At 51.5% G+C, this 22,080-nt stretch overlaps 1 protein-coding gene and 1 long non-coding RNA gene across 4 annotated transcripts in view; both read right to left on the bottom strand.

Annotated features, from left to right (window-relative positions):
* KSR1 (kinase suppressor of ras 1) overlaps positions 1–1,669 on the bottom strand; it is a 148,200-nt gene extending 146,531 nt beyond the window's left edge. For all 3 annotated transcript variants that reach the window (XM_036267721.1, XM_036267722.1, XM_036267723.1), the window contains exon 1: positions 1,466–1,669. In XM_036267721.1, the coding sequence (XP_036123614.1) occupies positions 1,466–1,669 (204 nt within the window). The remainder of the gene's footprint in view (positions 1–1,465) is intronic.
* A 1,996-nt stretch (positions 1,670–3,665) lies between these two features.
* LOC118635060 lies at positions 3,666–13,046 on the bottom strand. Its single transcript, XR_004960430.1, has 3 exons — positions 12,910–13,046; positions 5,116–5,181; positions 3,666–4,291 (listed from the first exon to the last, which is right to left on the bottom strand). It is a non-coding gene; the product is annotated as an uncharacterized LOC118635060 (long non-coding RNA).
* Positions 13,047–22,080: the final 9,034 nt, after the last annotated feature.

Here is a 22,080-nt window from a genome sequence, read left to right as displayed (position 1 = left end):
CTGGGCAAAAACACACTGGCTGTGTTCAAGAAACCAGTATGTCCCGCCATTTGGAAAACAGCAGCATGCCTGCAGAACGGACAGTTGTGCAGTGTTGTGGGTTGGTTTGTTTTTGAAGCAAAACCCTGGTCAGTACTGCTATAGCAACTCTAACAAAAATTATAATAGCCAGCACTGATTGCAGGCTTCCAATGTCCCTGGTTTTATAGCTTTTAAGACAATAAAACTGAAAGAGAGAAGTCACCCCCGAGCATTCTGGATCAAACAGGGATTCAGGTTTATGGTGTGCATAGAAGATTGGGTCTTGTAATAATTACGACAAATCACCGCTGGCCCTATGACAGCTGGCAGAGGCAATGAGCAATAAGGGGAGGGGAAGAGAGGGGGGGATGAGAAATTAAGATTCTAATAAAACAAAACATCCCCAGATCTGCAGAAGACCAGATGTGGCGATGCAAGGTGGAGCCCCTTCTTTAAGTCCGAGTTAGCTATTAACTGGTCCCTGGATTCCACAGCCTTCCCAGTCTCTGGACAAAAGCAAGTTGGGAATACACCAGTTTCCCTCTATTGTGTATGGGGGAGGGGGAGAGAGACTCCCCCTTCTGAGAACCCAACAACCCTTTTGGCTACTTCTTCCAAATCCTTTTCATGCTGCACTTCCCAGCTATAATTTGAGAGAAGGCAGGCATATATCTTCTTTACCCTGGAGGCTGTCTCCACCAGAAGCCCTTAAATAGTGTCATCTTCTCACCAAAGGCTTGTTCCCCAGCATAATCCTTCCTAAACCAAAATCCAGTGTTTGGGGGGAGTCGGTGGGTAATTACATTTTGAGCAGGGAAATGATGTGGCAGTGTGAAAGGAAAGTACCAAATGCCTGAAGAGCAAAAATGCAGTTTCAGCAAACACTTTTTTGAAAGGCGGCACACAAGAACCTAGAGGAGAGGAGAGGAAGGGACAAGACAGAGCCTGGGGCGTGAGGCGAAAGCAGAGAACCGTGGGGCTGTGCTCACACTTCTGGGGGACGTCCCCCAGCCCCGTCCCGGCCCACGGCTGCTCGGCTCCGTCACACAGGGAAAAGTCCAGCGTGTGACTCAGTGGGAGGGAGTCCTGCGGCCGACAGGCTGGAAACGGGGTGGGGGTCGGAGGTGAGGAGGCAGGGGAGGTCCGCGCGCAGCCCACCCGGCCCACCGGCTCCCGGAGCCTCTGTCCCAGTTCCCACTCCGCCCCTCCCCCCAACGCCCGCCCAAGGTGAGGGGCTAGTCCCGGGTCCTCAACCTGCCGCATCACTGAATGGAGAAGGGAGGGGAAGCTTAAAACGGGGCGACCCGGGCTCCAGGATGCAAGTAGGAAAGGCATGAACAGAAGCACGGAGAGGGGTACGAGGGGCCGCTCTCCGGGCCGCCGACCCCTGTGCCCCCTCCGGCCCAGCCCGGGTCCCCGACCCTCCTGCGCCCGGCCGCCTTACCTCCAGGGTCCGGATCTCCTGCTGGGTGAGGTCGTTGGACACCGCGCACTTGGTGCGCAGCCCGCGCAGGCTGCCGATGGAGATGTCGATGAGCTTCTGGAGCTGCCCGCACTGCTGCAGCGCCCGGCTGGCCGCCGCGTCCCCCCCGCCGCCGCCCTCCTTCTTCTCCCCCATCGCCGCCGCGCGCTGCGCCGCTCTATCCATACCTCGGCATCGGGCCGCGGGGTGGCCGAGGCGGGGAGCCCGGGGGCGCGGGCTCGGGCGGGAATCCCCGAGCCGGGAGGGCTGCACGAGGAGCGCCCCTCGGTGCAGCCGGAACCGGGACGCGAGACGAGCCGGCGACTGAGCCCGCTGCTGCCGCCCGCCCAGCCGCGGCAGCAAAGCGAAAGCCGCGGCGACCCGACGGCTGCGGCTCCCGGAGCCTTTAAGTGGCAGCAGGGGCCGGGTCAGGGCAGCTGGGCATGCTGGGACTTGTAGTCCGTGCCGCGCACCTGCCTCCCGGCCCGCGCCTCCGGAGCCCCCGCCTGCGCCCTACGCTTAGCGCCCGGCGGTGCTGGCCTTCCCCTCCGCTGTGAACGCAGGCGACGCGGGAGCGACAGCCTCTGTGTCCCGGGAATGGCTGCTCCGCGCCGACTCCTCCCCCGGGAGCCTCGTCTCCCCGCCCATCCCTGTCCCCCCCCCCAAGCCCGCCTCCAGTCTAGGGGCTTCCCGCGACCCCCGGATGGGGCGGGGCAGGGGCCGGGTGCCCCTTGCAACCAAGGAGGTTTTGCATCCTGCCATTCCTCAGCCTTATCCAAACCCTGGAAGCTGGAGACGGTGGAGGTTCCAGAATTTCTATGTGGGTTTTAGGGGCCGCCATCTAGTGGGAAGGGGCCTAAAGTGCTCGTCCTATAGCAGGTTCGAAAAGCACTGGACTCCAGATTGTCTTATTCCAAAGGAAATAAGGCGTGGAGAAAGATGGGCGGGCTTGCTTCTGGATCCTTTTCACCCACCAAAATAAATGTCCCATCCCTCTGCCCCCCCAAACCAGCCGGACAGCCCAGACGCCTGGGGGCACATTGATTTGTCCTCCGCTTGGGAGGGCTCTAGAGCCAATGCCTGGTTTCAAATTCAGTCTCTAGTACAGCCTAACAGTGTGACTTTGGGCAAAGTTAGCTCACCTCCCATCAGTAAAGCTGGGGTGATAACAGGACCTATCTCATAGGGTTCACATGAACAAGGAGTTCATGTATGTACAGCACCTAGATTGATTGCTGCCACATGTAGTCACTGGATCAATTTAGCAATTGTTACTACCCAACCTTAGATCTCCTAAACATGGCCCCAGACCCGAGCGGTGGGCATGGGCTTACTGCTCCTGGGCTGGTACCTTTTGTGCCTCCAGCGTTCAAAACCCTTCAATCCGCACACCCACCTCTCCCACCTCCTACCAGTTCACATGTGCTCTCTTTACCTGGCTAAACTGAAAAGTCAAGACACTGATCAAAGGTCCCACACGTCCATACTTCCAACATCTGCCAACCAGAGGAAATATCTCTCCTCCGCATTTTCTCTTGTAAGGTCCTTGGCTGCCCAAGTGGCTGGCTAAATTATCTTGGTATGTCGTCAGAGAGCCAAATGCCATGCATGGCACACAGTAGGAGCCCCATGAAGTTGTGCAACCCATGTAATGAGTTTGTTTCTCGGCCAGCTTAATATGTTCCCTTCTCTTCGCCCTTTTTTTATTTTTATTTTAGACTGAGGATTGGACAGGAGGGGTAAGGTCCTAGCATTATATTTCCACCTAAACTGTATTATATATATAGTCAGTACGGGCTGCAGGTTTATATTATACCTTCCTTTAATGTCATTTGAAATTTTGAAATAAATTAAATATTAGGTCTGAAAAAACAACACCATGATAACTTTAAAATGTGCTTTGCAAACGAACTGCTCCTCTGGAGATTTTCTGAAACACAGGGGTCTTCCTTCCCAGTTCCTCCCCAACTCCTGACCCTTCCCACTAAGAATCCCTGATCCATCGTCACTTAATTTGTCATAGGACTCTCTGTACTGTATCTATGAAGCCCCCAACCCTGACTGTTCCCTGCAGCAGAGTAATAACTGCCCTGAAAGAGAAACTGCTTGACAGTGGTTCTCAGACTTGACAGTGGACCAAAATCTTCCAGAGGGCTCCTTAATACAGAGTGACAGACCCCACCCACAGAGTTTCCCATTCAGTAAATTGAGGACAAGGCTGGAGAATTTGTGTTCCGACAAGTTCTCAGGTGATGCTGATGCTGCAGCTCTGGGTGCCAAACTTTAAGAAGCCTTGGCACAGAGGAAGGTCAGGTAGACAGGTCCGCAGTGCAACCTGGCTGGTTTAGAACCTTCATTTCTTGAGTATCAGAGCTGCCAAGGCTTGAGCGACTGACTCACTCTAACTCAATTCACAAGAGATTTCCTGATTAAGTGCCTATTTATGCGTTTGCATCAAGCTTGTAATTGCCACAGGGGCCTGGTTAACACATTTTCCCCCAGGGTCACCTTCTTATTCACGTGGAACAACCCTGTGGGAAGCCATATCCTCAGAGGACAACTGCCCGCCTGTGGACTCCACACCAACCATGCCACCACGGGAATGGTGCCAGGGCTGCAGGCTGGACAAACCCCAGCTCCCTGGCTGCCCTCCTGCCAGGATCCGTGAAGCCAGCGCCTTTTCTGCGGACAGTCTTACTTCTGATTTGTTGCAAGCATTCAGTAAGCCACAGCTTTCCTTCCCAGTTCATCTCGCACGCACTCCAGCCCTCTCGACTGCTGTTGGGTGTCCCGTCACAGAACCGCCCCCTAGAGATGCAGAAAGCAAAGATTTTTAAATAACCCCTTCGTTCATCCTTTTAACATTCCATAAGTATCCATTAAGTGTCTACTTATGTGGCAGGCCTCTGTGTCCTGGGCTCTGAGAAACAGTAGTGAACAAAACCAGGAATTTATATTCTAGGGAGAGAAGACAGACAATAAACAAATAAGTAGAATGCACAGGATATTAGCTGGTAACAGGTGCTATGGCAGAGCATACAATGGGGAAGGGGGACAGGAAGTGCAGTGTTGGCAACTTTCAATAGAGCTGTTTGAGGGAGTGGGGTTCTCCGCTCTGTCCCTGAATTACTGTCTGACTTTGGGCAAGTCTTCCAGTCTCAGCCCCTTTCTTCATTTGCAAGATGGAGATTGTATGTTTGAGGACGAATGGGAATGTTTATGCAACGTGATGGTCACAAAGTTAGAGTCTGCCATATTTCTTTTTATTTATTTGATAAACACCTACTATGTGCCAGGCACTGTTCCAAATACCTTACTTACCTCATTTAACTGGTGTTAGTTCCTTTCCTTCCCCACCTTCCAGAGTATCTTTTAGTTAGATGAATTCATCTATTATGTGTTGATTCTTAGATTCAACTTCAGCTCCAGGTTCTTGAGACTTTCTGTGGCACTTTCAGTACAGAAAGTTGGCTCCTTCCCTCCTCCCTCCCCTCTGCCTCAGACTCCTCCTGTATCATCGTGCTAAGTTTTCCTAAGATGGACTCCCCTGCATGTATCTCAACACCACCGTAGCCATGCAAGCATGTTCGTGCTCATGTTTCATGCTTCCCAAATATGAAATGGGTACCTACCACGTGTCAGGCTCTGGGAAAAGTCCAGAGTGAAGGAAACCAAGTTCTTATTCACGTGGAACAACCCTGAGAGTGGAGACAGAAAGTTAACAAGTCAACAAATACAGTACTAAAATAAATTCAGAGAATAAGTGCTATGAAGAGGGGAAAGCAAATAGTGATAGCAAGTTCCTGGGAGATAAGGTGCTTCATCAGATGAAGTGGTCAGAGAAGTACTCTCTGATTATCGAACTAAGATCTAAATAAAGAAAAGGAGCAAGCCATGTGGAGCTCTCAGAAAGGGACATTCTAGGCAGTGGGAACACCACGTGCAAAGGCCCTGAGGCAGGGACAACTTGGCACACTCCAGGAACAGAATGAAGGCCAGTGTGGCTACAGTGTGATGAGAGAGAACAGGGGTCGGAGATGATGTGGGATTGCTGGGCAAGGGCCAGATAAAGTAGGACATGGGCAGGAAGTTCGGATTTTTCTCTAAGTCTTTGTTACTCCTAATGTGGTCCAAGATCACTGCATTGCCTGGAAGCTTGTTAGAAATGCAGTGTCTCAAGCCCCATCCCAGATCACAACCTGGATTTTAGTGAGATCCCCTTACGACTTGAATGTATGTCCAGTTTTAGAAACATAGCTCGCTAAGTACATGGAAAGACAGCTACACTTCTTGTCAGGGAAGTGTTTTTAAAAGATCCCTGTGGTCCGGCCGGTGTGGCTCAGTGGTTGAGCGTCAACCCATGCACCAAGAGGTCGCCGGTTCGATTCCCGGGCAGGACACATGCCCAGGTTGTGGGCCCGATCCCCAGTGGGGGGCATGCAGGAGGCAGCCAGTCGATGTTCTCTCTCATTGATGTTTCTCTCTCTCTCTCTCCCTCTCCCTTCCTCTCTCTCTAAACTCAATAAAGGGGAAAAAATTTTTTTAAATAAAATAAATAGAAAAATAAAAGATCCCTGTGGCCACCATGTGGATGGAGAGTGGATGGTAGAAAGGTAGGGCAGAAACAGGGGCCTGACTTTTAAGATTGCTGCAGGAGCAGGAACAGGAGCTGGGTAGGAGAGAAGGTGATGGAGAAAGAATGGGCGTATTTCAAGACAGAGTCAATAGGACAAGCCAATGGGTTGAAAGTGGAAGGAGAAAATGATTTTTAGCCATTCTTGCCATATTGCCTCACCTCCTCCAAAGACAAAGCAGGGCACCGTGGGAGAAGCCCAGCCCTGCAGTCAGGTGTGGCCTCACCTGCACAGGTCACTCTCCCCCCATTCCCATCCCCACCCTCTCACGCCCCCATCATCTCAGGGCTCAGCAGGTTTCTCTTAGAACCTAGAGCACTGCAGGGGGAGCTCTGCTTGGTTCCTGGGATTTCACTTTCAGTTCAGTTGTCCAGGAAATGCATGGAGTCACCCTAGAGACATGTGCTCCTTTATCATTACACACATCTGTGCTCATTCTTTCAGCAAATATTTACTGAGCCCCTAATATGTGCTCAGCTCTGTGCTAGGCGGAGAATGGAGCGGTAAATGGTCCATCAAAAGACTGTGATTTGAGCTCACAGTAACTAACCTGTGTTGTCTTCCTAAGACCCTTCTCATGTGGCTCAGTCGCTAGAAAAACCCTTGGGTTCCCCGTTGACCTCAGAGTGAAATATGAATTCCTGAACAAGGCCCACCAGGTCCTTCATTCCCCGGCCCTGCTGACCTCTCCAAGTTCCTTTGCTACTCAAGGCTTTTTTGAGTCCGTGTGCCAGTTTAAAAACCTGATGAAAATGAAAAGTGTCTCTCCAGCCCTGGCCAGTTTGGCTCAGCGGTTAGAGCATCGGCCTGCGGACCAGAGTCCTGGGTTCGGTTTCCACCAAGGGCATGTACCTCGGTTGCAGTTTGTCCCCGGCCATGGTTGGTGTAGTGTGGGTGGCAACCTGTTGATGTGTCTTTCTCACATCGATGTTTCTCTCTCTCTCTTCCTCCCTCTCTTCCTCCCGCTCTGTCTTGTTCTATCTGAAGATAAATGCAAAAAAAAGTCCTCGGATGAGGATTAAAAAAAAAAAGAAAAGAAAAGTGTCTCTCCAGAAAAGAATAATACACACACACTCACACTTGTGATACAACTTCAGGGGGTTTGTGGGCCCCCTTATGGGTAGCCATGAACCCCAGGACTATAGACAAGATGAGCAACCCTGCCTCGCTGTTGATCCCCACTGCCCTTACTCAACAATCTTGGGCTGCGCCACGGAGTAGCATGTGGCTTCTGCCCTCCGTGTCCCCACATTTCTACCATCCCGAAGGTCTGGTTCACCTGCCCCCACATCTGGAATCAGTCTCTCTAACTTCCATAGGCCCAGAGAACTCTGTACACATCTCATATTTTTGGTTTTCTTCCCGCCTGTTTCCCTAACTGGATAGTGAGCTTCTTGGTCTCCCATAGACTTTATATGCTCTGGGGAAAGTTTTCACTTCTCTGTAAAAAGGAGTATAATAGTCTCTCTCTCCAGGGTGGCTGAGTCGGGAAAAGGAAGTAACATAGGCCTGGAACACAGCAGAGTTTAACACATGTTTTGATAAACAAATGACAGATTGCATTTTACAGGTGAAGAAACCAGGGTCTCCCTTGAGGGATACTGACCCCTGGGGGGCTTAGCTGCTCATTCTAGGAGAAACATCACCACCACCTTTGCAGGGTGGTCAGAACTAGCTCTGGGTCAGGTCCCAGGAAGGAGCCACATGGAAAAATGGCCTTCTTGGCTCTAAACCTGAAGACACCCACATTGTCATGGGCTTTTTCAGGCCACCGGGCAGGAGAGAACATCTCTGGGAGATGCATGGAGAAATCAGTCCAGGGAAGACCTGGAGGTGATGTGTACTCTCTCTGCTCCCACGTACCTCTCCCCAACCATTTGTCCTCCTCTACTTTCAGGTCTCTGCCCTTCTGGAGCTATCAGGGCACACCCTGTGCTCCCCCACTCTGTGGTTTCTTGAACCCGTCTTCCAATCACGTCAACTCTTTCGCTGTGGGCTCCAGCTTCCTCTTCGCCCTGTGCTTCATCAAACCCTCCCATCCACTGTCATTATCACCTTTTCCCTGGTCACAGGCTCATGTCCTTCCCTCCTGCTCACCCCACGTAGATTCCACACTGCTTCATGACTCTTACTCCATAGCCAACCCCCTCAATAAACTGGCCCCTTCCCCCACCATATGAACCTGGTTAAGTCCCGGCCCTCGAAAAACCCATCCCTTCGGCCTCTCCAGGCCTGTGCCAGGGCAGCTGAACGATGCTGGAGAAAAGCACACAGCCCTGCTGATGGGTTGTTCTTTAAATTCATGACCACAAACCTCAAATTGGCACTCCCCATGCTGGCAAGCCTACCAGCCTTTCCTAGAAAGTTCATTTTCCTGTTCTCAGAGATGGCTAGTCCATACTTTCTTCTCTCTCTCCAAACTACCCCGCACTCGTCCTCCATTGAGAAACTAGGAGCCATCAGACCAAATCTACTAGCCCCCCTGCCCTGGGCCCATGCTTCCTGCCTCCCCTGTAACCAAAATAGAGGTCTTCTGTCCCGGCCTAAGGCCAACCACCTTCTGCTGGGACTCTCTCCCCTCCCGCAGCCTCAAGCCTCCACTCAGCAAGTATCCTGCTTTTCTCTGCATCATCATTTTCTCCTTTTTGCTCCGTTACTCTCATTTGCATACAAACATGTTCTAGTATATCCTTTCATGAAAGAAAGAAGGAGGGAGGGCGGCGGGAGGAAGGAAGGGAGGGAGGGAAAACACATTTCTGTATCAGTTAAGGCCCTGGCAGGAAAGATAATGCACTCAGATGGTTTAACTGACCTCAAAAGAGGGGCCGCTTACAAGTTAAGGAAACACACAAGGATGCTGAGCACCCAGAGACAAGCTGTGCTGGGTAGGAGTGGTAACTCCTAGTGCCGAAAGGGGCAAGGGAAGAAATAGTGTTCTGAGAGCCATGGAGGAGGGACGGCCCAGAAGGACTTGCAGGCCTAGGGGACATAGCTCCTGCTAGAGACAAGGCTCGGAGGCAGCGGCGAGGGAGGGGGAAGAGCGCCCGACCTCTCTTTCTTGCGGACCCTGGCTCTCCTGCCTCCGCCTCCCCTTGGCCGAACCTGGCCGGAAGCATCCTGGCAGGAGCGTCCAGGTGATGCAGTGCGAAAGGCTGGCCCAGAGCGGAACACGAGTGAGCGGAGAACGGATCTTGGATGGAGAATGGTCACCTTCTCTTGACCCGAATGCCCTCTCGGCCTCTGCCCTGTTTCTCTGCTAACCTTCCTCGCAAAACGCCTCCGAAGAGCTGTCTGCACTCAACCTCCACCTCGCCTGCTTTCTCCAACCTCCTCGTCTAGCTTTTGTCGCCATGACACAGCGGGACAACCTTTCCACTGATGTTCTTCTTTTCAAGTTCGACAGTGACCTCCACGTTCCCGAATCTGAGAGACAGTCTCCAAGCACAGCTGCCACGTCCTCCTTCTTCTGTTTTTTGGTTGTTGTTAATCCTCACCCACCCGAGGATATTTTTCCATTAATTTTTAGATAGAGTGAAAGAGAGGGAGAGAGGGGGAGAGAGAAACATCGATGTGAGAGAGACACATCCATTAGTTGCCTCCCACACGACCCCGATCAGGGCTGGGAATCGAACCCATGACCCTCTGGGCAGAGGGCAATGCTCTAACCGCTGAGCCAAACTGGCCAGGACCACATCCTCCTTCTTGAAACAACTCCCTTGGTTTCCCTGCCCCTAGTACCTCTGCTTTTCCTCCTCCCTTCTGGCTGCTAGTTCTTGGTCTTTCTTGCTGGCCCCTCATCCTCTAGATGGCTTGCTGTGAAGTTCAGTTCACGGCCTCTTCCTCTTCCTTATGAGGACTGTCACCTCTGTGCCAGCCTCTGGCTGACCAGATGCATGGTGCCTTCTCATCCTTCAGCTCTCAGCTCAAAGGCAGCATCCCGAGGGAGGGCGGTCCTTGGCCAAACTCTTCAGAGCGGCCACTCCCTGCCCTTCGCCATTGTATCACGCTGCCCTGTTGGCTTCCTTTATCCTCCTTATCACTATTTGTCAATCTGATTGGTTTATGGATTTGTTTCCTTGTTTATCCAGGGACTTGTCTTCCAGTAGTTCTGCCATTCCTGTATCCCTAGTATTTAGAATAGTGCACGGTACAGAGTAGTTGCTAAATAAATAGTTGTTGAATGAATGAACAGTCAGGAACTTTGCAAGTGTCACATAGCAAGATAGAGCCAATAATTGAAGAACACTGTTTTGCTTTTGCAAGGCGGAATTTTCTGACAGGTATTTAACTATTCTACTGGGTCTTTTGAAAGATATTTCCTTCCCTATTAAATTTATACTCACATATATCACACATATATGTGAAAGTAATCTAAGCAGAGAATCTGGCAAGATGGATTTGGAAGTAGATGACGTCCCATGTTATCATCATATAATTTTAAAAGTGAAGAGTCGGAATGAGTTTATGTCTTTGGCCCCTCTGGTTCTAGCCTCCATAAGGCAGCCTGAGGAATGGTCAAGGACCAGCTCTGTGGACCGAGGCAGACCTGGGTTTCAATTCCATTGCTAAAATGGATTTACAGTGTGATCTTAACCCAGCCACTTCATCTCGCTGAGCCTCGAGACTCTCGGGTGTAACTGCCCGAAGAGGGCTGTCGCGGGGATTAAGTGAACAATGCACACAAAGCCCGCAGCCTCCGAGCCTGGCACATGTATGATACTGTAACAGTGCCTATCATTTCCACAGTTATGATATGATTTTCCGGTTCCAGAAACTTCCCAATGGTCACAGCCTGCAAAAGGGAGTGATGGGTGTGGACGGGAGAGTTGTGCAGAGGGGCTGGGAGTTGTTTCTGGCAGCTTGTTCGGAAAGGGAGGGGAAGTGACTATTGAAGATAATGTAACAATCTTTCCAAGGTCAAAGCATGAAAAAATGTATGGTGCCCACTCCCACAACTATGAGCCAAAATAAAAATAAAAACCACTAAACAGCCCTGGCCAGTTTGGCTCAGCGGTTAGAGCGTCGGCCTGCGGTCCGGAGAGACCCGGGTTCGGTTCCCACTAAGGGCACGTACCTCTGTTGCAGTTTGTCCCCGGCCCTGGTTGGTCGTGCGGGTGGCAGCCACTCGATGTGTCCCTTCACGTCGATGTTTCTCTCTCTCTTCCTCTCTCTCCCTCCCACTCTATCTGAACAAAAAAATGGAAAAATATCCTCGGGTGAGGATAAAAAAAAAAAAAGGCTTTCTTTCCTCATGTGCCTCCTGCACCCGACTGTAAGCAATCCGAGGGACCTTCGCTCACAGCACAGTGCTCCCACAGGCTTGTGCTCCGTTGCTGAAGTACATGAGCCAACTTCGTGAATATAAAGATCTTTCTCAAACTGGATTTCGTATCCTGGAAAGATTTGTTGCACGGGAAAGAGACAGCACTAATCTCATCCCAGGCAGAAGACAGAGACTTGGAAAGTCTCCCTTCGACCACCTCCACCCACCCATAAACATAGCACCCACCCTGATATGGTCCCTGAAATGCCACCATTTGAGAAGTGTTTATTGTCGTCTTCTACTGACATTCTTATTCCCTTAGATGGGACTAGAGTGTGGTAGGCGGGTGGCTAAGTGCTTAGGTGGGGAGGGGGCTGCTGAAGATATTAGTTCCTGCAATTATTCACATATTTGCAACTATTACGCCCACTTCGTGGAGAATGAAATGCAGCCAACCTACATCTATTCCTGGGTCCTGGGCATCTAAGAAGGCTGGAAGGCTCAGGAGTATAAAGTGAGGTCACATGTCTGTTCAATAGCACAATTGCAAGAACTCGAAACCGCCCTCTTTAAGCACTGTCTTCAGCCAGGCCCGCCCCGGGGGGCAGTGTGCCTCGACCAGCCCTAGGTGCCAGCCTGGATAACCTGGCAAGACAGACTCCAACCTCCTCCCCACCCCGCCCCCAGGAGCTCTCCCCTCTCAGCTGAGACCAGAGGCCAGGTTTAGCAATTCTTCAGAAGGGTCAGAGATAAAGTGCTTATCTTTAGCCAACATATGCTGAGCACTTACTACGTGCAAAACAATGTTCTGAGCACTTTTAACACATGGCCCAGGATCCTCGCACCCACCCTGTGAGGGAAGTGCTGTTAATCACTAAACCCTGTTGCTGCAAGGAAACTGAAGCTTAGGAAGATTAACTGCACCTCTCTGGCTATTCCTTCTCGGTTTCCCTGCTTGGTCTCCCTCATTGTCCGATGTCTAACTGCAGAGGCCTGGGCAGGGTTGGCCCCTCCTCTTGGGGCTCGCCCAGCCAGCTCATCTATAAGTTGACCTCACCACGAGCTCCAGGATCCGCCCGCCTCTGCACATCTCATGTGGAGTCTGACAGACCAGCCCAGTGTGTCTGAAACAGAGCTCCCGATCCCCCACACTCAGCTCCCTGCTCCCACAGTCTTCCCATCTCACACCAACCATGGCAGCAGCATCCCGCCAATCGCTCAGCCGGAAACATTCAAGTCATCCTTGATTCTCCTCTTTTTCCCCAGCATTCAGTGCATCAGCAAATCCTGTTAGCCCGCCTTAAAAACACACATACGCGATTCAGCAAGTCCCAGTCTCCACACAAGGGCTGGGGCCTCAGTGTAAGAAGGGACAGATGTGGTCCCTGGGCTGGGGCCTCAGTGTAAGAAGGGACAGGTGTGGTCCCTGCCCACATGGAGATGTCATTTCGGTGGGGGAAGACCAGCAGCAAACAAGAGAACACTAAAGCACTCGGATAGTGAGAAGTGCTTTGGAGAACAGAACTCACACTGATTTGGTAGATTCAGGAGGATGCAGGGCCACCACGTGGAGATCCGGGTCGGGGAGCGAGGGAACAGCCCACACGTAGCCCTTGAGACAGGAACCCACTGGGCTTGCGGAGACGTCTCAGGAGCCAGAAGATAGGACATGTAGGAGACTGGCTTTCACTGTGTGCCGTGGCAGCCTCGGGGAGGGCTCAGAGAGGTTAGAGGAGCTCTCCTAGGCGTGGCCACCACAGAGGCCAGCATGGTTTAAAAGGTAAAGCAGAACCCAGCCATTGTGGCTCAGTGGTTTTGCATTGACCCATGCACCAAGAGGTCGCCGGTTCTATTCCCGGTCAGGGCACATGCCCAGGTTGTAGGCCTGATCCCCAGTGGGGGGCATGCAGGAGGCGGCCAATCGACCTTCTTTCTCATCAATGTTTCTATCTCTCTCTCCCTCTCCCTTCCTCACTCTCTAAAATCAATAAAGAAAAAAAAAAATTTTTTAATGATAAAAAAATAAAAGGTAAACAGTAAGAGAAGAAAAGAAGAAAAGGTAAAACAGAGCCCTGAGAACAAGAACAGAAGCAGGGAGGACAGTTGAAAGGCCCCAGAGTGTACTGTGAGGGAGGAGATGGTCGCGTGGGGACTGAACATGCTAACAGACGATGGCCCGGCCACATATCAAAACAGAACTCGGACCCCAACCTGCAGCAACCAGCCCAGGAAGCCAAACCACAGCCAGGCAGTAAGGGGCCCCAAACAGCCAGGACTCGATCAATAACTGCCAGCAATTTTAATTTTTGCCTCTCCTTCCAATTTAGAACCAAGTAGTGAAAGCCAAGTATGTTCCCTATCCGGTCACATAGGACCCTGATGTCCTGGCCATCGTCAGTTGGTATATTTCTAGAAGTAGGATTGTGAGGTCAGAAGAGATGAATGCTTTTCACTTACTAGATATTGCCAAACTGACTTCCAAGGAGCTCATGACAATTTTTGCCGATAAATGTGAGTAACAGTCCTGTTTACTCACACTCTTGCCAAGACTGGGTATTTTCAATCATTCTAACTTGGTCAATTCTGATAGAAAGATGATATTGCATTATGGTTTTCATTTGCATTTCTTAGAATATAAATAAGGTTTCTCATCTTTCATTATATTTGTTGTCCATTTTTCTATGCGCTTTCTTTCCTTTTGACTTGTAAATGTTCTTGGTATATTAGAAGAATTAGCCCCCTGTCTTATCTAGGTGCTACAAATATTCTCTATTGACTTGTTTTTATCTTTATTTTTGTCTTATAAAGGTTTAGAATTTTATATGATGATGTGTAGTAACTTTTTCCAAATTTTGTGTATCAGGCTTATAAAGGCCCTCAATATTCCAAAATTACTTTCTAAAACTTGTCCTTTTTTCTAGAACTTTATTAGTTGTATTTTCTTCCACATAAACATCTTTGGACCATCTGGAATGCTTTTGGTGTTGAGAGATGAGGATCCAGTTTCTCCTAGTAAATATTTATTGAATGAATAAATAAATAAAGTATTCTGCAGCCCTAGGCACAGTTGATGGCCCCCTCAGGGTTTCAATTGGATGGTTAATGAAGTAGTTCACTCAACAAGTATTTCTGAACCATGTGCCAGTGTGATGGAATGAAAGCTGTAACTCTTTGGAGGAGACAGCCACCAGCCAGATAAAGCAAATGGATGTAAAACTTACAAAGGAGCCGCGTGCTCAGGGAGAGCACATCATCAAGGAACCTGCGCTAGCCTGGGGGCTCAAGGAAGGTGTCCCTGGTTAGAGACGTTTCTTGGGAAGTGCTCTCAGGATCAGCACTGTCGGAGAGGGAAAGTGGCAGGCCTGGAGGAGAGAAAACCCTGTCTCGAAGAGCTGCACAAGTTCAGCCAAGCCCCCAGGGGCTCTCGAGTGGCGATGACCCTTGAGAGTTGCTCTGAATGAAGGCTGGGGGTTGGGCCTCCATCACCCGTCCTGCTTCTCCTCCATAGCACTGAGCAATGGATGCAGGCTCCCACAGGCAGTTCCTTTCTGCCCGGGCATTTCCCAGAGAGACTCCTCTGTGGGTGCCGGCCACCAGCTCTCCCAGCTGTTCCCAAAGGGGACTGGGTGGCACTCCACGGGATCCACTCCGGAAGTCTTCCCTAAGGAAGTGGGGGTGGTCTCTGAGTACTGATGGGTGAGCAAGAGCTAACTGGGCACAGGGAACGGGGGCTTTCTCCAGGGGCAACGGGCTATCGCTAGCGTGGTGCCGTGGGAAGCCACTGTAACGTGCAGGGAAGGAAACGAGAGGACCCATTAGGCGTCTGTTCGATGAACAGTTTCACCTGACACATTCGAATCTGGATGTGATCATACATAAGTTAGAAAGGCAAGTCTCCTAATGACCCCAGTGCTCAGAGACAACGGCTACTAACACCTTCAAGTATTTCTTTTCCATCTTTTTTCTCTGCGTATTTTATTTAAAAACTAGGATTTTACTGTAGATGTGGTTTGATTTTCTGCTTTTTCCTGCAGAGGTTTTCCTATGCCCTAACTGTTTCTGATCACAAAAGCAGTAACTGCCACTTAGAATCCATAAAGTACAAACTCTAAAAAGAAAAGGAAGGACACCCACAACCCCTCCTCCCCAGACAACATTGTTCGTTATTGACATCATCCAGATTCTTTGCTGTGCGCATCTGTAGCTTGCTTCTTAAAGAATGCGCCTTCAAAAATCATTTATCGCTTTCCTTGAGATTCCCGGGCTGTGAGTAAGGAGCCTGCTCCAAGAGCAGCTCAGACATTAATAGCTGTAAGTCTTCCCTCTCCCTTCCCTCCTCTCTCCACTCCGTCCTGGGTGCTGAATTGTGCCTCATGGCTGAATTCCTCCAGCCTAGACTTGGGAAGGGCAGATCAGCGGCCCCGGGGCTGAAGGGGCCCGCGAGAAAAGCTCAGAAAAGGAGCCCGGTGCCTCCATCGGAAGACTCGCTCTCCGTGGCCTGCTGAGCAAAGAGCGAGGCCCCAGAGCTACTTTTATTCCCTAGAGTTTCCCATAACTCCGTACAGTTTCCCCAGTGTACCAGGCCCTCTCTGGCTCACCCCAGTTCTCTGCCCGTGTCTCTTCCCTCCTCCTGACTCAGCCTGGTTAACTCCTACTGATCCTCCAGAACTCAGCTCCAGGGACACCTCTTCCTGGGAGCCTTCTCCGCTTCCCCAGGCAGAGCTGGGCTCCCCCTCCGGCCTCTCAGACCCTTACACGCCTCACAGCGCTTATCACAGGACACTGTGAGCATCTGTTTTGTCATCTCCCACCTAAGCTACCCCCTACACTGTGAGCACCTGGAGGGCAGGGACCCAGCTTGCTTCACTGGTCTCGGATGCCAGGTGCCAGGTGCCAGGTGCCAGGTACAGGCCTGGTGTGCGGTGAGCTGTCTGCTGGCAAACAGGTCACTGAAGGACCCGGACCTTCCACACCGGCTGTTTTCCTCAGCAGATCGCCTTAGAAGAAATCAGTTCCCAGGCCTCCGAGAGGGTAAATGTTCCCTGGGTGTTCCCAAATTATTCCTTATTGGCAGAGCAGACACCCCTGGAAGGTGCAGCGGACTCCAGAGCCCCCCACCGGCCTCATAAAGTGCAGACCAGAGGCACTGAAGGCTGATTCCACAGCAGAGGCTGGTATTTCTTTTGTTCTTTTTTTCCCTTTATTGATGTTAGAGAGAGAGGGAGAGGAAGGAGGAGAGAGAGAGATAGAAACATCGATGACAGAGGACATCGATCAGCCGCCTCCTGCATGCCCCTCACTAGGGATCAGGCCCACAACCTGGCCACGTGCCCTGACTGGGAATCGAACTGGTGACCTCTTGGTGCATGGGTCGACGCTCAGCCACTGAGCCACATCGGCCGGGCGATGCTGATATTTCTCTAACTCACCACAAGCAGGCAGCAGATGAGCCAGGACCCCAGGCCACTAGCTGCCCTGCTACAGCACCCCAGTAACTGCGGGGTCACACCTGTCTCTGTTTCCCATTTCCTGGGATGCAGGAGTTCATGGAAGTTCATAAAGTTCAGGCTTCCGGGGCCGGGGTGGGGGCAGGGATGGCCTGTATTGGTGCAGGGGAACACACGGTTTCTTCCAGAGGGTGAAGAAGGTGGATTTGGCTCTGGGAAGCTAAGCAGCTGCCTCTCCTCCTGCTGTATCTTGGGAAGACTTAAAAAAAGTGAGCTCAGATGGCAATGCAGGTGAGCTAGCCAAAATAACTTCCAGACAGACAGGCAGATGGGCGCTTCTCCTCCCTTCTTGTTAAGGGCTTTTCATCCAAGCCCAAGCTACAAGTATAGTAGGGGGTGAGCTCCCTGCAAGGTGTAGCATTCAAACAGAGGTTGGATGGCCCCTTGTCAGGAATGTCTTTAGAGGGTTCCCAGAAAGAGCTAGACTAGATCTTCTTTGAGAATTCTCTAACTCACACATCTGATGATTCTGGTAGGAGGAGAGTCTGGAACCAGAGGAGGCTTAGAGAACACCAATCCCTTAACTTTAAGCCTTAGAGTCTAAGGGGTAAAGGCAGGGGACACAGAACAGATGTCAGAGGGGACTGGCTTGTGCCCCAATAAAGCTGTTCAGAGCTGGCGTGGGGTGAGGTGGGCACAGACATCAGCACGCTGGAGCCGGGCAGGTGAGGCCAGGCAGGGCGTTGGGCTGGGTTGGAGGAAGAAGCTCAAGCCTGCCAGTCAGTTGTCCCGAGGTGGCAGCAGGGAGTGGGTAAGAGCAGCGTGCACAGAGGCTCCGTGCCATGAGCTTGCCACTCCATGACGCTCTGCTCCATGACTGTGAGCAATGAGCATTCTTCGTCAAGTTGGAAACTATAAGTGAAACCTTAAAGGGCCACGTCCTGGAAAGAGCACTCACTTCTATAGGCGGGCAGTCCCTATAGAGGTCAAGGTGCTGTCCTTGAACTACTGTAGTCCCGTTGCTCTAGAATTAAGATCGAAAGCCTTGGTGTGACCTTCAGGCACGGCATGACCTGGCCCCTGTCCTCTCCCTGGCCTTGAGCTATGCTCCTGAGTACCCTGTTTTCTCCAGACTCTCTGGCCGTCTGTCTTGTCCTAGAAGGCACAACCCTCTGGTCTCTCCATCACATTGTTTTGGCTTCAAGAACTTCCCCCTCATTCAGCTGCACAAGTGTCTTCGCTGGATAATCTCATCTATTCTAAGAAGCTCAGCTCAAATGTCACCTCCTCCAGAAAGCCCTTCTGGATACCCCAGACAAGGCCAGAGTTCTTTCTCATAGCCTATGTGTTCCTCCTTACCAACATCACCTACAGTTGTACTTAAATGATTGTGTCATTTAACATTGGAATCCCCCACTAGACTGTAAGCTCTGTGGAGGTAGGACTGGGTCCATCTTTTCTCAGCAGATCCCCACCATCTAGCACAGAGCCTGGCAGAATGAGCTAAGGGAGTATTTTTTTGGAAGGAAGGAAGGGAGGGACGGTGGGAAGGAGGGAGGGATGAAGGGAGGGAGGGAGGGAGGATGGAAGGAAGGAAGAAAAGGAAGGAGGAAGGAAAGGGAGGCAGGCGGGAATGGCAGGCAGGCAGGCAGATCCCTGAGAAACTTAGCATTTTTAGCAATAGAAAGATGATAGAACATGAAACATACGTAATTAAATCAAGCACATAAATAGAGGCCCATATGTCAAGGTTCTATTTGTTCAGCGACAGTGTAAAACCTGCACGTTTGTTATCAGGATGGAAACAACAAACAAACACAAAACCACATGCACCATCTCCTGCTGAGACCTTCTGCCGCTTCCTCCGAGTGAGCCCCTCTGCAAATACTGTCCAGGCAGGAGGGTTAGGTGGGCCCTCAAGTACAGATAGACCTGGTCTGGGTGCAGGAGTTGGCACCCAGGACCTAAAAGCAAGGAAATCAGAGGTAGATGAATTATGTCCCCCTGCCAAGCCCTGGGCTTGGTGGTTGGCTTGTTTAAATCTGAACATCTGTGAGGTAGGAACAGTTATCCCCATTTTATAGATGAGGAAACTGTTGCAAACCCGCAGTTCTGGGCCGAGAACTTCAGTTGGCACCCAGACCCTCCTGACCCCAACAACCCTGCTCTTTTCTCCCTGTAGCTTCTCTGAACAAGACGCGCGGGTTCTGTCCTGGTCAGAAGCTGTGGATACGGTACTGGCTTTGGAAGTCGGGGCTTCGACGGGCGATCCTGCTGTCTTTGTTGGGTGTCACAGTCCTCCCCCTCTGTGGCGACACATCCCTCTTTCCAGTAGGAAGTTCGTGTTGTGAAGTTCTGATGAGCGGACGCTGCCAAAGGTGGACACATGCCCCGTGAGAAACACTCCTTCCTTCCTCCACAGCCACCAGTTCCCCGACAGGCATGTGACCAGGCAGGGCCAATCACAGGCCTTCCCTGGATTTCTGCGCTGAATCTGCTGAGGAAGACAGTCTTTCCCCGGTGCTACTGGGTGTAGAAAACAGAATCGAGGCTGTGCGGGACATCTTTCTTGCTACCTGGAGAAGGTCAGCTGTGGACTCAAAACAACAGAGAAAGGGAAGCAGAAAAGACATATAAGGTGGAGAGTGCCCTGAAGATCTGGGTTGAACTTTGGATCCAGCCATGCCTAAATTGCCCAGATACACACATCAATCAATTCTCCCTTTCGGTTGAGCAGGTGTGAGCAAGAGAATGACAGCATACCAGGAGAGGTGGCCTGGGAGCGCGGCAAGGCCCCGAGCTATCCAGCGACGTGGAAGGGGACAGGAGGTGAGGGAACCGCAGTCTTCCAACTCCACTTGGCGTCATCCTGGCCACCCACCCACCGCCCGGCCATGTGACTGTACCCATGCTGTCCCCCACTGATCAGGCCTGCCATCTGCAGAGGGATGTGCTCATTTGCAAAACCACACCAGAGACGGCTTGTTCCTGGGGAACTACAGAGAAATGGGAAATTTTCCAGTGAAATCAATAAAAAGAGATCTTTCCCATTGTGGAGAGGGAGGAGGGACCCCACATTGACCAAGGACCTACTGTGTGTCAGGCACCACACTAGGTGCCTTACCTGCCTCATTGTAAGTTGCTAAACTGAAGGTAGGGAGGCAATGCTTGGTGCTCAGTGCAGATCACTCACTCGGAAGGGACGCATTTTTGGAACGAACGAAACATTTATCCCAATGAGAGAGTCCAATGAGAAGAGAGTGGGAGACGAAGAAACTGATTCTCAGAGAGGGTCAGAAACTCCCTCAAAGCCACAGAGTCGGCAAGTGGGCTACACAGAATCAAGGCACACCTTTGAGGCCTGAGAACTTTCATTCTTGCCGCTGCCCTAGACCGACAGAAACCGTCCCCTCTGCAGGACACACCCACGGCGGCCGCCTCTGGGAACCTGGACCAGAGAAAATAGAAAGAGAAGGTTGTGCCCTGACCAGTTTGGCTCAGCGATTAGAGTGTCAGCCTGCGGTCTGGAGAGACCCGGGTTCGGTTCCCGCTAAGGGCATGTACCTCGGTTGCAGTTTGTCCCCGGCCCTGGTTGGTCGTGCGGGTGGCAGCCACTCGATGTGTCCCTTTCACGTCGATGTTTCCCTCTCTCTCTCTCTCTTCCTCTCTCTCCCTCCCGCTCTATCTGTGCAAAAAATGGAAAAATGTCCTCGGGTGAGGATTAAAAAAAAAAGAAGAAAGAGCAGGTTGTGCCCTGGCCGGTTTGGCTCAGCGATTAGAGCATCAGCCTGCGGTCCAGAGAGACCCGGGTTCGGTTCCCGCTAAGGGCACGTACCTCGGTTGCAGTTTGTCCCTGGCCCTGGTTGGGTCGTGTGGGTGGCAGCCACCCAATGTGTCCCTTTCATGTTGATGTTTCTCTCTCTCTGTCCCTCCCACTCTACCTGAACAAAAAAATGGAAAGATGTTCTTAAGGGAGTATAAAAAAAAAAAGAAAGAAAGAAAGAGCGGGTTGAATTATATGACTCATGTAAATAAGACGGAAAACATGAGGTGATGAAGGATGTGTAATTGCTACCACAAAGGAGAAAGCCACACCGAGGGTAGGGGCCCGGCAGCAACCAGATCAGGGCCAAGGAGAACTCAGGAGTGTTTGTGTCTGCTTGGGGCAAGGGAGACATGGCAAGAGGGACAGCAAGAGAGACTTAGGGTAGACAAGGGGAAGCTTTCCTCAGGGCGAGAGTAAGGCGCGGAGGGCTGAGTGCTGAGATGACATGCAGACGCTGTGTGCTGTCCAACACAGGAGCTCCGGGCTCCGGGTAAGCCAGCCTGTCCCTGTGTGACCCTCGGCTACTTCGTTCTGAGCCTCCACGGGCGTCTTCGAATCCGCACAGCCCTTACCAAGCTTGGCACAAAAGTGGGTGTAATAGGAAAACAGCAAGCAGGGGCGCTGAAACCTCAGGTCCTGGGCTCGCCCTGGAGAGGAGGGCAGTGTCTCCCCCTCTCCTGCCCTCCTCTCACGCGGGGCTGGGCTTGGGGACAACTTTCTACTTGCAGTGAACTCCAGTGGGGAAGGAGGAGAAGGGGGCTCGAAGCCCAGTAACTTTACCCTTGAGCAGTGTCTAAAATACTTACTTGAGACTTTTGAAACTTTTTTTTAGGAAAAAAAAATAAATTCTAACTTCAAAGCTTTCTTGTTCTCTGTGTTGGGGGAGGAAAAGACTTTGGGGCACAAGCCCCTCTTGTTTGGGGAGAAACACTTCTATGGGCCTTGGCCGAGCAAGAGTTAGACCGGATCATATTCTGGAGTGGCCCAGGGCAGCCAGAAAGGGCTGATTATTTGTTCCAGGAGAAGAATGTGTGTACATGTGTAAGCGTGAGCGCACATGTGTATGTGTGTGTGCATGTGAGCGCACGTGTGTGTGTGTGTGTGTGTGTGTTCAGGGGAGTGTTTTCTGCCCAGGAGAGTCCCCTGGGGATCAGGCCAGCATTCACAGGTAAGATGCAGAGACCCATCTTCATACCCTGTTGGTGATGGAAGCCATCAGGTCTAGGTGGGGAGTGCTGAGCTCCCTGGTGTCGTTCTAGAAGGGAGCCCTCAGGCTTTGGTGGCGTATGGTGACAGACACCCGATTCTCCTAGCTGACCTCTGGTAGTGTTCCCGGAAAGGGAGCGGGTCTGCCTCAGGCCGGCTGTGGTGTGGGGTTCTTGACTTCGCACAGGCAAGAGTTCGCAAGACAAGTCCAGGTGATTTTG

The sequence above is a fragment of the Molossus molossus genome, unplaced genomic scaffold, assembly GCF_014108415.1.
Source record: "Molossus molossus isolate mMolMol1 unplaced genomic scaffold, mMolMol1.p scaffold_m16_p_19, whole genome shotgun sequence".
NCBI lineage: Eukaryota > Metazoa > Chordata > Mammalia > Chiroptera > Molossidae > Molossus > Molossus molossus.
The sequence above is the reverse complement of the archived record's forward strand: the minus strand, read 5'-3'. Positions and strand labels throughout refer to the sequence as shown.